The sequence below is a fragment of the Sus scrofa genome, chromosome 17 (assembly GCF_054392235.1).
Source record: "Sus scrofa isolate SSC_HxYL_T2T_F1_AM1 chromosome 17, Sscrofa_HxYL_maternal_Yorkshire_Landrace_v2.0, whole genome shotgun sequence".
Classification (NCBI taxonomy): domain Eukaryota; kingdom Metazoa; phylum Chordata; class Mammalia; order Artiodactyla; family Suidae; genus Sus; species Sus scrofa.
Genome location: NC_139399.1, coordinates 16088160 through 16106605, shown reverse-complemented (window position 1 = coordinate 16106605; position 18446 = coordinate 16088160). Strand labels below are relative to the sequence as shown.

The 18446-nt window shown below is 41.4% G+C and overlaps 1 protein-coding gene across 1 annotated transcript in view; it reads left to right on the top strand.

Annotated features, from left to right (window-relative positions):
* ADAM3-LIKE (ADAM metallopeptidase domain 3 (cyritestin 1)) overlaps positions 1–3301 on the top strand; it is a gene marked incomplete at its 3' end in the record, with an annotated part of 77420 nt that extends 74119 nt beyond the window's left edge. The window contains 1 exon segment of the mRNA NM_001097513.1: positions 3251–3301. Coding sequence (NP_001090982.1) covers positions 3251–3301 — 51 coding nt within the window.
* Positions 3302–18446: the final 15145 nt, after the last annotated feature.

The window sequence follows — 18446 nt, the reverse complement described above, 5'->3', positions numbered from 1 at the left end:
TACAAAAATGTGATTTTCTCCTCATGAGGGCTTTAAAGTTCTACTCTTAGCAAAATTTCAAATATGCAATTCTTTATTATCAACTATAGTCATCATGCTATACATTATATCTCCACCACATATTTACTTTATAACTGGAAGTTTGGCCTTCTTTACACATTTTGCTTACACTCCCCCCTGTCCCATCACCTCTGGCAACCACCAGTCTGTTTTCTGTATCTACGAGGGTTTTTATTTTTAATTTTTATTTTAAGATTCCATATATAAGTGGGGTCATACTTTGTCTTTCACTGCCTGACTTACTGCACTTACAGACAGCTTTTTTCTTTACTGTACCCCCAATAAAAGCCATGATTTGGCTTAGTCAATATTTAGGAAGTGAGAATGCAGAAGTTAGGGTAAATAGGTAGGTCTAGTTTCCTCATTGTAAAGGAAATAATTTTTGTAGTTTGTATAGACTGATAAAATAATGATAGAAATTACAATCAACACCTCTATTTCCTGCCGGAGTCCAGCTCCAGCAGCCAGGGTGTTCGTGCAGGAATGGATGGTGTCGGCGGATGCACTCGGAGACAACCTCTTTGTCCCTTCTTTCAGGGTGCTGGACTGCTCAAATTTTATTAGCATAAGTAGCAGTTTATATAGAGAGCTTAATTGTAATTTACATCACAGTGCTTAGATCATATTTTTAAAAAGTTAAACTTTTAGATTACATGGTACAGTAGATACACATTGTACTCTAAGGATTTTAATTAAAACCAATGGATACAATACACATATAAAACTATAATGGGTACAAAACATCATGTGGGGAAAAACATATGAAAATAAGGCAATTCAGTACAAAACGTCTTGTGGTTAATTTTAGCAAGCACCACTCGTTATTGTTTTAAACTAATCTTTAACAACTAGAAAAGTCGCAAGCACAAGAATTTGACATTTACAAAAATTCATCTTTTAGATTAAAGCTTGGGGTACTAATTTCAAAGCGTTATGGTCAGGGAACAGTATGAGAAAATATTTTTTATATCAAAGCAACTTAATTTCCTAAAACTTAAAAGCTTTCTACAAAATTCATTAAAAGCAAGATTATTATTATGTTTTTCCATGTATGTCTAACCTATTCTTAACCTATTGTACATTCTACAATTACCTAACTCTAAAACCTATTCTTTTTTTTTTTTTTTTTTTTTTTTTTTTTTGTCTTTTGCCTTTATTGGGCCGCTCTTGCGGCAGATGGAGGTTCCCAGCCTAGGGGTTGAATTGGAGCTGTAGCCGCTGGCCTATGCCAGAGCCACAGCAACTCAGGATCTGAGCCATGTCTGCAACACACACCACAGCTCACAGCAACACTGGATCCCCAACCCACTGAGCAGCGCCAGGGATCGAACCCACAACCTCATCGTTCCTAGTCGGATTTGCCAACCACTGAGCCACGATGGGAACTCCTAAAACCTATTCTTACTTGTAACAAACTAATGAATCCTTTGTTTTTAACTACATTGGATCTGAATGGGGGAATTCAGCCAAGGTGAAGCTCTTATTATTTTATTACTGTTCCAATTTTTCGTTGTTCCAATTTTATTGAGTCACAAAACAATATAGGAAAATAACAAAGAATAACAAACAAATAACAGGAAAGACTGAATAATAAGTAAATAACAGAAAAGACTGACTTTTCCAAGAAGCGATTTTTATTCTTGCACTGTTGTGCAAAGCCTTCATTTTGTTATTGTTGCTGTTGTTGTTGGGTTAGCAAGTGAGCTGGGTAAGCCCTTTTCCCTATTTCTAATTTGCCCTCAGAACTGTGCTGGTGGGTAGGCTTTGCCCTCAGAATGGTGCCGCTGGGTAAGCCCTTTTCCCTATTTCTAAACCTGCCCTCAGAACTGTGCTGGTGGGTAGGCTTTTTCTCCTTGGTTAGAAACCCTGCCTTCGGAACTGTACCGTCAGGCTAGTTCCCTTCCTCAGCCTCCTGCATCTCCTCCCCACAATTTCCCAAGTTAGTACTTCATTTATGGATAAGTGAGCAACCACCAGTTAAATTCGGGGTAATATTCTGCATGCTTCATATGCACACTTACATAATCATTAAATTGCTATATACTGACTTAATTGAAGGATATTGGGCATCAGTCTTCCTATGCTCTGACTTAAGGCATCTCATGAAACATCTGAATCGTTGCAAGAAATCAACCTGACTTTTGGAAGAGATGTTATAGAGGGTATCTTTGATCGTGAATAACAAAATCTGGTCATGACAGCCTAGCGTTTAGAGCACTAGTAAATGGTGTCGGGGATGCAGGGGCAAGAAACGATGTAGGGAGGAACCACGAAAGGGTGGCAATGAACTGGGTGGTCAGGAACTAGGCCATTGGCTCCATCACCTGAAGGCTGTATGATTGACATCCTCTCTTCTTGTCCACGTCCATTCTCTCCAAAATGACTGCTCTGCTCCCACATGGCCCAGAGTAGCTCTCTCAAGGCTTTCTAGTTTCATTTGCACATGCAAACCCCAGTAATCTGGCCACAGCCTGTGCCTCTTAGTCCACACCTCCTCACGAGACAGAAGGAAATAGTTGCACCAGTGTATCTGATTTCAGCCAGTGTTCTGTCTGGATTTACAGTCCTGAGTTAGGGGTTCAAACCTGATTTTATCATCTGTGGCCAAAGACTTGTAACCCTTTCATAGGAACTTGACACCACGACATTCCTCCTCAGTAGGAAGCAAAGAAAGGGAGCCTAAGGGCCAAAGGAAAAATGGAGACCGTATAAATAGCACAAAAGTGTAACTAAACCGTGGGAAGATGAGAGGCCTCCTTAAGGACCTCATGAACAGAAGTGAAGTAATGAATAGTCACATGGTCATTGGATGGAAATAATAGACTTGAAGATATGATAATTTAAGAATTTATATGTAAATTATCTGTTTAACCTTGAGAACCCCTATCATATTTATGTGAATACTTCATCCTGTCTTTGATGTGGACAAAAGAGAGAAAAGCAAGTAATAGGTGGGCTTTTGGTTTGAAATTTTAAAACTGCTTAACATATTTAAAAGTTAGGCTAACACTAGAAAAAGTTTAAACACTTACCATATGATCCCTGAGTGGGACGTGGGAAATAAAGTAAGTATTGGTACATCTTAAATAAGCAATTAGTACAAATCTGGCTTTTTTTTTTTTTTAACATTTCTCCACATTAAATGACAGTGCTTCCTAACCTTAAAACTCATTCTGTTTCTTGTATCTAGCTCTCCATCAGAAGCCAGCAGCAGTAAAAGCGACCTGTCTTGCAGTAAAAGGTGAAGTAAAGGAATCACGTTATGGGCACAGGGTTATGATTCATGAACTACTTTGAAGAATATTTTTTACCAGTATCTCAGTCTAAGACAGCTACTATTCCCATGTTTCATCATCCTGATCTCCCTTTGGTAATATCATAGACTGAAAGACTAACAGAAAGCATTTGGTATTTGTTTTATTTTATGCATATCTAGAAACATTTAATGCCAACTCATATTAGCCACAGATTTATTAACCAACATGCTGGTTATAAGAAATGACTTTTAAAGAGCCTTTACATAGGTTCTTAAAATATTTATGAGCAGGCATGCATTGGATTGGTAGATTTAAGTTTCTAACTGAAAATGTATACAAATTATATTCCAACACTAACTCCCTGGCCATTGTTCTCCTTCTTTTAGAACTAAGAAAATAGACATAAAGAATGTAAATAATTCCCCATGTGTATAGCATTTTAGAAAGCTCCTGAGTTCAAGTTTAGGACAAGCAGACTCCAGGGTTGAAAGGCTGAAGAACTCCACCATGTGGACACGTCTTTTCTGATATAAGCTGGGATGGGCAATGGAATTTACATTTATCGAGGCCCTAGCAGATGCCAGGCAAGATGCTAAATACACTCACCCTCCAAGGCAGAAGAACAATCCGTTACCCTGAGATGGGATAAAGTAGGCTTCTGCATATGTTGTTCAAATTTCTAGCCCGTATGTGCAAAGAAATTGGGATGTTTGACTTTCTAAACATCACTGAGCGTAAAGGGAAAACAAGGAAAAGCTCACCTAAGAGTGAGGTGGAGAGTTCATCTATTTCCCCGCCAGATCTGATCTGATCAAGAATAAAGTCAGTGCATCTCTGTTCCCTTAACTGTCACCAAGGACAACATGATCCCTCCTACCCTCAATGTAAAGTAGTCCTGTTTCTTCCTGGACCAAGCTCCGCCTCTTCTCTGATCACTTTGTTAAAGGCTCACATCTTAGGTGAAGATTCTGGCTGCTGGCTGTCTTCTCAGGTCCTTCAATCACAGTTTCATCATCACGCTGCCTACACTCCAGTTCCTCACCTCCACCCAACATCAGTCATCTTCTCATAGAGCAATGGGCCAAACACACCAATTCCTGGATTTCTTTCCAACTCTAAGCCATGAATTCTATGTCTTGCTTTCGTTTACATTTTTTTTTTTTGTTATGTCTTTCACAGTCTTCTCCTGCCAGCAGCCCTTCATGGTTGGAGCAAGGTCTTGTCTCAGGAATTTGACACAGTGGCTGAGGCATCCATTCCATGAGTGACAAGCATTTTGTACACAGTGCAGGGAAAGGTGATTAGGCATGTGGAAAAGCTGAGCGAAGTAGGGGTACTTGGGAACTGGAGAGGAGTTTTAAAGGTGGCTGGCTGAGCAGGGGTGTGAGAACAAAGAATTGGAGGAGGTGCAAATCATTCCCCAGTTTAGATATTTGAAAGGAGCCACCTGCCATCCCAGAGCCAACTCAACTCAAGGAAGGCTTTTATTTATGGGGAAGGATCCAGCCCATCAAGAGAGAATATAGGCAAGCACTGGGGGTCATGCACAAGGACTCAAGGTGCCTTATCTTAAATTTTAGACAGCCCGTCATAGATCCCACTGCCCTTATCTCGGCAAAAAGGGAACCCAGACATTCAGGCTCCCCACAGATAGCAAGGGAGCGTTTCCATCCCAGCTGTAAATTGACTCTCCCTGACATAGGCATCGAGCTGGCAGAGCTGTCCAGGCACGTGTCTGAGCAGGAGCTTTTCAGGCACATGATACAGTGAAGAAAAGAGTCAGGAGTGTTTGATGAGTAGCAGTGATGTGGGTTATCTGGAGCCGAGTCAGAAAGAAGGCTGTGGTCAGAGAAGTCAAACTCCCATCGGGCCTGGGAAGCCGTGGGGACGGTCTGTGCTTTACTCTGAGGGAAAAGAGGAATCGTTCAAGGATTCAGACTCCAAGCCCATGACTTAAACTTCAAAAGGCTGGTTTGCTGAAAGTCATCTTTTGGATGCAGGGGGAGGCGTGGAGAAAGCAGTTAGTGGAGATCCACCCCAATAACCCAGGAGGGAAAGGACGTTACCTCAGACCAGGGGGAGTAAAGATGGCCTTAGGAATAAGTTGTGAAGGTGAACCACCAGAAGGAATTGACAGTTTGGACGCAGTGTGAGAAAGCCTGCTTAAATGACGTTCATTGCTATAAAGCAGGAGCATATTGAGGCTGCAGCGTAAACCCAGCCCTCCCTGTTGCTCAAGCTGTGCTCTTAACATATTTTTTAAAAAGTCATCTAAAAACATATGGATGATAGATAGAGTTTGCATCATGGTGCAGCAGAAACAAATCTGACTAGGAACCATGAGGTTTCAGGTTCAATCCCAGGCCTCTCTCAGTGAGTTAAGGATCCGGCGTTGCCGAGAGCTGTGGTGTAGGTTGCAGACATGGCTCGGATCTCATGTTGCTGTGCCCTGGCGTAGGCTGGCAGCAACATCTCGGTTTAGACCCCTAGCCTGGGAACCTCCATATGCCGTGGGTGCAGCCCTAAAAGCACAAAAAGACAAAAAAAGAAAAAAAAAATGTGTGGATGTTGAAAGAGAAACTCTGCACGGGTCATCATGAGCTAAGTAAGACAAGTTTCTAATATGCCACAGGAAGGGATTCAAATTTTCTGTATATGAATAGGAACACAAAATATGTTTTAAGTGGGAAGCAAGGGATTTTTCATGATATGGTTCACTCTCTACAAGTTTCACAGGGATGAATCAGGAGAACATTCAGTCAGAGTCAGTCAGAAATGGAACACACGGGGAAGGTGTGACGTGGGCAGGATTGGAGAAGACGGGAGACCATCAAAGATTTTAGAGACGTGAGAGAGGGAGGCTTGATGGAAGTGGCGACTGGATGATGTACGTGGGTTAGAACACAAGAGAACCACAGAGACTCAAACCCTTCTGACACAGTGGGTAACGACACCCTTTACCAATAGGCATCCTGTGGCAGGTGAGGGCCGGTTTGGTGTTGAGGTGATGACTGGAGAAGAGGGCAGAAGGAGTGGGCTTTGAACATGTGTCTGTGGGACTCCTCTTGGAAATGCACAGGGGACTGTTGGAAGGACTCTTGCCGTGCAGACAAAAATGGAGAAAATCATGGTAGCCATTTACCTCTTCACCTATCCCATGGCTCTTTCCTTCTTTGTCCTTCTTTGTGATTTTCCTTGACCCACGGCAAACGTAGAGTCTGGGCAAACAAGACCTATATAAACACCAGTGTGGAGCCTTTCCTTGTCATGTGGTTTTTCCTCCAAGTGATTCAGGAAAAACAAAATCAAAACGAACAAAACCCTGGGTTTACAATTCTGCGGAGCACAGGCACAGATGGTGACAGCATAAACTGGCTTATTATACTAATGGATTGGTATACCTGTAGTTGTGTGGTAAAATTAGACAGCTTTTATGAACAATTAAAATGGAGCATTTCTATCTTCCTGTTATTTCTTTTACCACAGTGACTGAAGAAGACTGTCAAAAGCCATAGCCTAGAGAAAAGATACGACCGAGAAACTCGCCCTTAACTGGGCTGATTCAAGAATGAATCCTATCTGCTTTTCTCTCCTTTTGTCATGGCAGCTTTCAATTTCACAAGCCCAAATAAATCCTGTGAGTGAACGTGCAGAAAGCCTGGGTCTCTTCATGCTTCTTCGGCCGTGATCCTCTCGGAGGAACTAAGCGGGTTGGGCTCTTTTGAACCCGGGATGCTGTCACATCCCAAACAGAAAACACCCCAGGGTCCACTCCTGCTGCCAGCTGGCCTCGGATGGCCCTGCTGACTGCTCCCATCTCAAGAGAGGATGCTGACAGTCCGCCCTTCTCCAGTAGCACCTGATTCTCCTGCCCCATCCATCCCAAGCACTGGGATATTGACAGGAAGGGTTGCTAGGCAAGGCCTGCCCCGGGGCCCTCAGACAGTCACTAGCATCCATTCTATCCTCCAGGAATTGCTCCAGCTGAGCTCCTGGTCATAGACCGGAGCCCTGTCTCCAAGTGAGACTTCCTGGCCCAGTGGACATTGTGATCCAAAATATATCTTTGTCCTTTGAAGGAACCCAGACCAGCTACTCCTTCTTGGTTGAAGCTGAGCCTGGGTGACATTTTCTTGCTTCAGTGCCCCCCACTCCTCACCCCGCACTTACTGAGACCCCCCATGCGCTTTTGCATACCTCATAGCAGTATGTATGGATTAGGGACCCACCAGCCTACCTGGAGTCTAATTAGGACCTACGCGGTTTCCATGAGTATAAACAAAGGTGCTCCTGGGCAGGGGTAGGAGAAGCTCATCACAAAGGCCACAAGAGTTTCCCCTTCCATTGCTCAGCGACTGCTGAAAGGCTGAACACATGTGGTCTGTCCTTCCAGTGAAATATTACTCAGCCGTAAAAAGGATGAAGCACTGATACTGGCACAGCTTGAATGGACCTTGAACCATGTTGCTAAGTGGGTAAAGTCAGTCACAATAAGCACGTCTTCTGCATTTGTGTGAAACATCTAGAACAGGGACACCTGGAGAGATGAAGATTAGTGGTTGTTTACTGGTGAGAGCAGGGGTTGGGGGGTGGGAGTAGCTAAAGGGTAGAGGACTTCCTTTGGAGATGAGGGAACTCAAATTGTCTCTGGTCGTGGTTTCACATATCAGTGAATATCCTAAGCATCCTACAGTGATTCAGTCATATGCCTTAAGTGAGTGAATTATGTGATTAAGAAAATCACGATTCTACCATAACTTCCCCTCCTCCTCATTGCCACTCACTTATTTGGGGTCATTATAATCAATGCCCTGCCTTATTTAATAATTTCTCAGCATCAGTGTCCCAATTTCCCAGAATCAGCAGGTCCTGGCTAGAGTTCACTTTTGCAACCACTGATACAATATGCCCTTTGCTGTAGAGTGTCCTGGGATAAAGGAAGGTTTGGGTGGGTGGCAGGCAGAAGTTAAGTTAGATTTTGACCACGTGCAGCCTCAGATATTTGTCAGAAGTGTCAAAGACAATTTCATGTTCTTTTTTCTGCAGCAGTTTCTCTGTTCCTCTCTCAGTTTGTCTTGCTGGCCTTCTCAGTTCAACAGCTTCCTTTCTATAATTCTAGCAGCAGCTGTTAACAAAAATATACTTAGCTTCCATTTTAAAGTTTCTTTTTCCTTTCCTCAACAGGTTATAACCTCACATTGTAAGAGTAGGCACACGCTTGAAGAAGAGTGCTTTTTTCTTGCCTTCTCAAGCATCAAGTTCAGTACCTTGGTTTTTCCTTTTTTGCAAAGGTTTGACAAACGGGATTTTTAAGACAGCAGCAAACAATTTAGCCAATTTCTTGTAAAAGCCATTTATATTTCTATTTTCCTCTCTCTCCACCACAGGAAAGTGAAACATAATCAGAAAACCGTAACATGGATGAAGTGACCAGGAACTGCACCAGAGAGGCAAATCTGGCTTATCTGCCCTTGTCAGCACTGTAGTATTTAAAGGATGTGATCTTAGTCTTAGGGAACCAGCAGAGGGCAGATGCTCATGTTTTTGTCTACTGTGGTCTCTACATTCTTTTCCCTTTAAGATCATTAATTACTGATAATTGTACAAGGCCAATCATTGTGGCCAGTCTTAGATTACCATATGAATTATGTTGAAAATGGCTTCTGTTTGGTCAAGAAAGCCGTGCCTGGTTCTCTTTCTCTGGGATACCCCACTACTCCTTATGGTTACAGAGGGACTTGTATAAAGTCATTCTTTCTTGTCAGTTCTGAATTTCATGGAAGCATGGCTTTCAGGCTGGTGAACTGCCTGTGATTTTCCATGACAAAAAAAAAAAAAAAATGTAGACATCTCCTGAACAGTTTCTCTCAGAAAGGGATAGTCACGTTCTTGTATTTTTGCTTAGACATGACATAACTGCATAAATGTACATTTTCCAATGTTTTAAACTAAATCTTTGCAGATTCAGCCCTGCTACTATTGGTTATAAATTGCCAGGTAGAGAAATTAGGTACATAAATATATCTCATATGTGGTATTTTTTTCCTAGTTCTTTTTCAAAGATCAACTGAAAGGAACAAGGACCAGTATCAAAGACCAGTCCTCCTATTTCAAATTGGTATTTATTTTTCCCTCCTAGGCTTCCCGTGTCAGATATTTGGCACTGGCATTTTAAACCTATCAAAGATAACAAAAGAAACACCTTTCTCACAAGTAGAAGAGATTATTATTCACCCAAATTATAAAATTTCGGAAGGTGGTCATGATATTGCCTTTCTAAAACTTGAGACTCCTTTGAATTATACTGGTACAGAGCATATTTGAGGAGAAACATACAGTTGAATTGTGTTGGTTTAAATTTTCACATCAGTTTGAATGAGAGGTCAGAGTCTAGATCAAAGAGTGTCATTAAAAAGTGTTTTCTTCTGGAGTTCCCTGGTGGCTTAGCAGGTTACGGATCTGGCATTGTCACCGCTGTGGTTCAGTTTGCCACTATGGCACAGGTTTGATTCCCAGGGCCCAGGGAATGTCCACATGTCATAGGACAGGCCAGTAAAAAAAATGTTTTCTTGTCATTGTTAAGCAGAATGGAAGGTAAGTGACTCCAGATTCTAGCTCAGCACCTAGGCTCATTCTAATCTTACCACCTCCTCTGGAACTCAGTCTGTCTCAGAGATTCTCAGCCTTACCTTCAAGATCGTCCATACCTGCTAGCACCTGCCTCTTCTGGGGTGAAGAGCCAAGAAGGTTGGATTTTGTCCTGCCAAGTGGAAGCAAAGAAGCCCATGTAACACGCACTTTTCCAGGAAGGGTTTTTTACACCTGATAATGGTGCAACTTTTCATTGTGCCTCCTACCTTGGTTCCCTGGGCCTTGACACAGGGCTCCAGGCTGGCTGTGCAGGGCACACCTGTGGGGACGTGACTGCCTGGGCACAGCTCCTTCGATAGGCTCATCACATGGCCTCCATGGAAGGTAAGGGATCTGCTTTGCTGGTAGCTTGGGGATATTGGGTTCTGCCACAGTAACCCCAAAGCAGTATTAGATCAATTCATAGTAGTAGGAAGTAGCCCTGGAATGAATGATGGAAGTTCCTACAAAACACAAATTCCAAACTTGCCGGTAACCACCACAAGTGATACCAGATAGCTGGATAAGTCTGGCTAAGGGTTTATCCATTTTGTTGATCTTTTCAAAGAACCAGCTTTTCGTTTCATTGATCTTTTCTATGGTTTTCTTTGTTTTTCCTTGATTTCTGCTCTGATCTTTATGATTTCTTTCCTTCTACTAACTTTAGGTCTTGTCTGTTCTTCTCTCTTGAGCTGCTTTAGATGTAAAGTTAGCTTGTTTATTTGACCTTTTTCTTGTTTCCTGAGGTGGACTTGTATTGCTATAAACTTTCCTCTTAGAACGGTTTTTGCTGCATCCCATAGGTTTTGGAGTGTCGTATCTTCGTTGTCATTTGCTTCTAGGTATTTTTTAATTTCCTCTTTGATTTCTTCAGTGATCCATTGGTTGTTTAGTAGCATGTTGTTGAGTCTCCACGTGTTTGTGTTTTTTGCAGTTTTTTTCTAGTTGTTGATTTCCAGTCATATAGCGTTGTGGTCAGAAAAGATGCTTGATATGATTTCAATTTTCTTAACATTCCCGAGGTTGGATTTGTGGTCCAGGATATGACCCATCTTAGAGAATGTTCCATGTGCACTTGAGAAGAATGTGTGTTCTGTTGCTTTTGGATGGAATGTCCTCTAAATATCTATTAAGTCCATCTGGTTTAATGCGTCATTCAGGGCCTGTGTTTCCTTACTGATTTTCTGTCTGGTTGATCTGTCCATTGCTGTAAGTGGGGTGTTAAAGACCCCCACTATGATTGTGTTATTGTTGATTTGTCCTTTTAAGGTTGTTAGAAGTTGCCTTATATATTGTGATGAACCTGTGTTGGGTGCATAGATATTTAAAATTGTTATATCATCTTCTTGGATTGATCCTTTGATCATTATGTGATGACCTTCTTCGTCCCTTGAAATATTCTTCATTTTAAGGTCTATTTTGTCTGATATGAGTATTGCTACTCCAGCTTTCTTTTGATCCCCGTTTGCATGAAATATTTTCTTCCATCCTCTCACTTTCAATTTGTATGTGTCCCTAGAAGTGAAGTGGGTCTCTTGAAGACAGCATATATATGGGTCTTGTTTTTGTATCCATTCAGCCAGTCTGTGTCTTTAGGTTGGGCATTTAGTCCATTAACATTTAAGGTAATTATTGATATGTATGTTCTTATTGCCATTTTATTAATTGCTTTGGATTTGTTTTTGTTGCTCTTTTTTCTTTCCTTCTTCTCTTGTTCTCTCCTCTTCTGGTTTGATGACTATCCTTAGTGTTGTATTTCCATTGATTTTTCTTATTTGTTTGTATATCAATTGTAGATTTTTGGTTTGCAGATATATTGAAGTTTTGATATGAGTCTATATGTATATGAGATTGTTTTAAGTTGTTCTCTTAATTCAAAGTTCATCTCCAGTGCCCTGCATTTGTACCCAACTCTTCTCATGGTTTCTGATTTTGGTGGCATAATTGTGCATGGATTATTTTGTATCTTTACTGTATATATACCTTTACTGGTGAGCCTTGTCATTTGTGGAATTTTTGTTTCCTGTTGCTGTCTTGTCTTTTCTGCCTAGAGAAGTTCCTTTAATATTTTTTGTAAGGCTGGTTTAGTGTTGCTGAATTCTCTTAGCTTTTGCTTATCTGCGAAGGTTTTGATTTCTCCTTCAAATCTGAATGAGAGCCTTGCTGGACAAAGTAATCTTGGTTGGAGGTTTTTTCCTTTCATCACGTTAAGTATATCATGCCACTCCCTTCTGGCTTGCAGAGTTTCTGCTGAAAAATCTGCCTAAAACCTTGTTGGGGTTCCATTGTATGTTATTTGTTTCTTTTCCCTAGCTGCTTTCAAGATTTTCTCTTTGTCTTTAATTTTGGTCAGTTCAATTAGTATGTGTCTCGGGGTGTTCCTCCTTGGGTTTATTTTATATGGTACTCGTTGTGCTTCCTGGATTTGAGTGAGTGGTTCCTTTCCCATGTGAGGGAAGTTTTTGGCTATTATCTCTTGGAATATTTTTTCTGTCTCCTTCTCTCTCTCTTCTCCTTCTGGCACCCCTATAATATGGATGTTGGTGCATTTAACGTTGTCCCAGAGTTCTCTGAGACTCTCTTCATTTGTTTTCAATCTTTTTTTCTCTTTTCTGTTCCGCATTCATAATTTCTACTAATCTGTCCTCCACCTTGCTTATTCATTCTTCTGCCTCCTGTATTCTGCTGTTAGCTGCTTCTAGTGAATTTTTTATTTCAGTTATTGTATTTTGCATCTCTTCTTGTTGAAGTTTCATATCTTGTATCTCTTTGCTCAGTGTTTCCTGTAAGTTATCCATCTTTGCCTCCAGTTTATTTCCAGTGTCTTGCATCATCTTCAGCATCAACAGTCTAAAATCTTTTTCCTGGAGGCTGAGAATCTCCTCATTGCTTAGCTGATTTTCTGGGATTTTTCCTTTCTCCCTCCTCTGAGTTATAGTTCTCTGTCTTTTCATTTTTATAGGTTTTTGGTGTGGCGACCTTCTTACAGATAATAAAGTTGTAGCCTCTCTTACCTCTGGTGTCTGCCCCTCTTGTGGCTGAGGTCGGTATGGGGGACTTGCTGTAGGCTTCCTGATGGGAGGGGCTGATGCCTGCCCACTGGTTGGTGGAGCTGATTCTAATCCCTCTGGTGGGTGGGACTTTTTCTCTGGATGCGATTAGAATCAGCTGTGTGACTGAGGGGTCTTTAGGTAGCCTGTTTGCTGAGGGGCTGTGATCCCACCTGGATTGTTGTTTGCCCTGGGGTTTTTCAGTGCTGTCTGACTGATGGGTGGGGCCAGATTTTCCCAAAATGGCCACCTCCAGAGAAAGGTATGGCTGCTGAATATTTCTGAGAACTTTGCTTTCAATATCCTTCCCTCACAACAAGCCACATTCATTCCTGTTTTCCCAGGATGTCCTCCAAGAACTGCAGTCAGGTTTGACCCAGATTCCTATGGAGACTTTGCTTTGCCCTGGGACCTAGTACAGGTGAAAGCCTGTGTGCACCTTTTAAGAATGAGGTCTCTGTTTCCTCAGTCCCATGGAGTTCCTGCATACAAGCCCCACTGGCCTTCAATGCCAGATGCTCCAGGGGCTCTTTCTCCCAGTGCCGGATCCCCACATGTGAGAGTTTGATGTGGGGCTCAACTCTCACTCCTGTATGTGAGTCTCTGTGAGCCAGTTAGTTTCCAGTCTGTGGGGCTTCCCACCCAGGAGGTATGGAGTTGTTTATATCACGAAATCGCCCCTCCTCCTCTTGATGTGTCCTCCTCTTTTTCTTCTGGAGTAGGATATCTTTTTTAAAGTTTCTGGTCCATTTGGGTGAAGAATGCTCAGCCTTTAGTTGTGAATTTTGTTGTTTTTAGGAGAGAAGTTGAGCTCCAGTCCTGCTATTCCACCATCTTAATCCCATCTCCCCCCAGTAACTTTTAACAGTGCAAAGGTGTCCCACCGGCAGGTCAGATGGGCCAGGAGCTGAGGCCAACTGAGGACGCTGAGGCGGAGGGTATCTGCAGCCACCATGCTCCACAGTCTCCCACCAATACCAGATAGCTGGATTCAGTTCCGTTAAGCTGCCTTGACACCTATCCAGAATTGACCATTTATAACATATTGTATAAATTAAATAGAAAAGTAGAAAAGCAAAGTCCCTAAAGAGATTGAGTTTGTCCTTTCATGCTCAAAGACACACCAAGTGTTAGAAAAGACTAAAAATGGAGCGGCCTGAGGAAAACCACAAGGTCTGGATAATTCACAAACCAAACAGCAGGAAACTGAAGAATAAAGTGTTTACTCCACAAGTAAACTCACTTGTGCTATCTGGCTGGATTTCATGAAATAATTTTTAGAAAGAAATCCACAACTTCAACTTTCACTTTTGCAGGCAATAATGATACTTGGTTTTGTTCTGTGTGGGTGGTATTTTATATTTAAAAGGAAAAAAATAGCTTGCAGTGAAAATCTTTCATCTTGGCTTTTAGTATTCTAAAAGGTGTTTTACTTAGGACTTTGAAGTGCTTTCAGAATAACCTTTGGGTTTTGTTGGTCAGGGAATGACCTCCTTTGGGTAAAACTGAGGAGAACTTTGAAATGTGGATGTTCTCTGGGGTATGATGATCATACCCCACTGTGTGTTCAGTATAGAGGGGAACAGAAGAGCACCTCACCAAGTAGGAACCTCCTGGGACAGGGACTGAGGGTGTACAAGAGGCTGAGAAGGTGAGAGGTCGGGATAACCTCACCCTCATGAGGGAGAGTGGACTGGGTGGTGTGGGTGCCTGGCAGCACTGTCTCAGAGGGAATGGTGGCTGCACCCAGCCCGGAAGCCAGCACTGCTCTTGCCCTGTGACAGACAGCAAATTGTGTATCTGTAGAACATGCAACACATGGACACATCTGATAGGGGATTAGCCAAGGGCTCTGACATCTATCTCGCTCCTCACTAAGGTGTGGGAAACCTCCAGTTTACACATAAAGCTTTTATTGTAATCATTGCTTATCTGCTCACCAAACCATGAACCACTTTTATTCATATTGTGTATGAATAAAATCAATGAGTACATCTTTAGTCTCAAAAAGAAGCAATGGCAGCTCAAAGAAGTAGAGAGATTAGTTCAAGGTCACTGGCAAGGACAGAGCCAGGGCTAAGCTAGGCTATGTCTTCTAGGTCTGTATCATGGTGTCTCATACTATGAGAAGGTGAAAAATGACAGGAGCATTTATAACCTTCCTTCATTACTTTCATTATCATCTAAAGCAGGGGTTTTCAATAAGAGAAACCCCTACCCAGGGGACATCTAGCAAAATCTAGAGACATTTCTGGTGGTCACACCTAGGCGATGGGAGTGCTAGTGGATAATAGCCAGGGATGTTGCTAAACATCCTACAATGTGCAGAACCACCCCTCACAACAAAGAATTATCTGGTCCATAGATCAATAATGCCAGGGTTGAAACCCTGATGGAAAGTCAGCATTAAAACCTTATCACGGGAGATCCCTGGTGGCCTAGCAGTTAAAGACTTGGCATTTTTACTGCTAGGGCTCAGGTTCTCTCCCTGGCTCAGGAACTTCATCATGCAGTGAGCACAGTCAGAGAACAAAAGAAAACAAAACGACAAAGAAAAAACCCTTATCATGAAAAGCAGATATTTCGGGAACAACAAGAAAGAGGTTGTAGGACATAAGAATCCATGCCTTTTTTTCAAAGCAAGTCCTGATAAGATAGAAGGAGCTCCAAGAGAAAGTTTACTGTGGCTGTGACCAAGAAAGTGGCTGTCCACCACCAGAGTGCCTGTGTGGCTTTCCTTGTCCCAGATGGGATTTTAGGTCACCAGTGGTCCCAACTTCTGACTTTACTTGGGTTTCCGTAGACTAAGTTCTGGATTCATCCTGAAATTTTTGTCTAGTAATTCCCCATTTTAATTAATCTTCCAAAGCACTTTATTTCACTGGGGGGAAAAAAACCCTTTAAGATAAAAGCGGTCAACAACTTAGGGAATTCTCATGAAGCTCAGTGGGTTAAGGATCCAGCGTTGTCACTGCAGTGGCTTGGGTCACTGCTGTGCTGTGGGTTTGACCCCTAGCATGGGAACTTCCACATGCCATGGCTGTGGCAAAAGAAAAAAAAAAAAAGAAAAAAGAAAAAGAAAAAGGAAAAAAAATTATTCAACATCAGAATTCTAAACTGCAATGCCTTGGTTGAAAAGAATTTTTAGAATATTTGGTGTCAGTGTGAAGAATAAAGTCCATTTAATCTCTAAGTGTTTCTATGTGGTTAAGGCTCTTAGTCTACTTTTATTTAAATAGACAAAAATATTTTGGAATCCTTATATTATTTCAAAGGCTTTAGAGATTTCACTAAGTAGCTAGACCAAATTCAGGAAAATATTGGCTTCCCAATGAAGGATATCACTCATTAGCATCTTTCTGTTTCTTTCAATAGAGTTGGAGAGTTATCATTATAATCTTTGTATTGAAGCTTTAGGATAGAGATGGGATTTCATGGAGTAAATAATACAGGGATATAAGGACCTTACATAATTTCACATATCAGTTTTCCAAGAAAAACTTTCTTGGCATAAATTTGCTATTCTATGTTTGAATGTCATAAAGAGCCCTGCATCATAAATATGTGAGTTTTGCGCAGCTGGAATATACTTCTAAAAGGGAAACTCAAGAAAGCTACAAGGACTTTTTATGCCAAGATGGTCAGAAAACATTGGTAGCAGATCAAATGAAAACATCTGAATAACTGCCCTCCAGATAAAATGTCACAATAGTTCCTTAGCATTTTGCACAGACTTCTTCCCAGTTCAAACTCCCCTTAACATTTCTGCCCTGTGGAACAAAAATGCGGCTTCTCTTGTATTCTCAAAAAGTGTCCAACTAGTTTATATGGGGCTAAGCTTCAAATTTACCTTTCCTCTCTCTCCCACAGTCTGTTCTCTTTTTCCCCATAAGTTCCTTTCTGTAAGGGCTTTGAAAGGACTGTCCAGTGCTCCTAATCCTGAGTCATCATTCTACATAGGCATTTGGCAACCAGGAACTGAGTTTCTACACCTTCAGAAATCATTTAGATAATGGCAGCATTATCATATAGATGTAAAATAAGATTCTTTCTGTCTCCCAATATTGAAATATTCCAAGTAAGCTGGCAACGTTTTCTAGATTTGGAAGGTCACAGTCATATCAGCAATATTGTCCCTGAACAGAGTACGATATTTCCTTTGGTACATGTCACTTCAGTGGGTTGTCAAATGGGGGCAAATTTGTCATTTTATTCTTTTCTTTGTCTTCAGAATATTTTTAAAAAGTATGACTCCATTCATAAACCTAAAATCTCATTTTGCTTTTCTATGGAAAATTGTTTTATTTATTTAAAATTTTTTCTTTCTTTTTTTTTTCTTTTTGTTTTTGGAATTTCTTTTCTTCTTTGAACCACACCATCTTTCTCTAAGATTTCTTTAAATAGGACATATTCAAAAGGCTTTTAAAATTTTTATTTCCTCTAGGTTTCCAGAGGACTACATAGAAATCCTCAAAGCTAGTTAGAGTTTAATGTTCTACAAGAGGATCTTAAATTTGGGGAGAGAATGCCCAGCTTGGCCAGGGAAGCACAAGTAGCTGGTATAGTGCAGGAGTCTGATTGCTGCTTGAGTTACGTGACTAATAAACAAATAAATAGATCTGGGTAACGGAGATACCAATCTTGACATCCATAGCTTTTAGCTGTTTTCACGGGAAGGCTCTGAATATAAACATAATGAGATGAAACCCAGATAAGTCTTTCACAGGCTTTCCTCTCTGTAACTGCAACAAATCGTACCACTAGGTGGCACGCTCTGGGACAAAGAGAACAGACCAGGTTTTTTGTTTGTTTTTTGTTCAGGGTTTTGTTTTGTTTTGTTTTTTTGGTTTTTTGTTTTTGTTTTGTTTTTGTTTTTATTGTTTGTCACTCAACAGCCAGATAGTTACTTCCTAGTCTCCATTTGTGTCTCAGGGCACTGAGGTCTAAAAAAAGCAATGAGGAGTTCCTGTCCTGGTGCAGCAGAAACGAATCTGACTAGGAACCATGAGGTTGCAGGTTTGATCCCTGGCCTTGCTCAGTGGGTTAAGGATCTGGCATTGCTGTGAGCTGTGGTGTAGGTTGCAGATGTGGCTTGGATCCTGCATTGCTGTGGCTGTGGTATAGGCCGGTGGCCGTAGCTCTGATTTGACCCCTAGCCTGGGAACCTCCATGTGACACGGGTGTGGCCCTAAAAAGCCAAAAAAAAAATAAAAAATAAAGAAAGCTATGAAAGTCCCATATTTTTCTGTTTTTCAAACAAAACAAAACAAAACAAAAAACAACCTTTAAATTAGACTTTTAGGTGTTCGCAAGTGGAATGGGCTTATTAGAATGAATCCTGCCTACCCTGATAGTTCTCTGTGGAAGTAACAGTCTGTTAAGGGAAACTGGGATAGCAGAGGAGCAGAGCCTTTTACTTTCTACATGCCCCACAAACCCCCAACAGCTG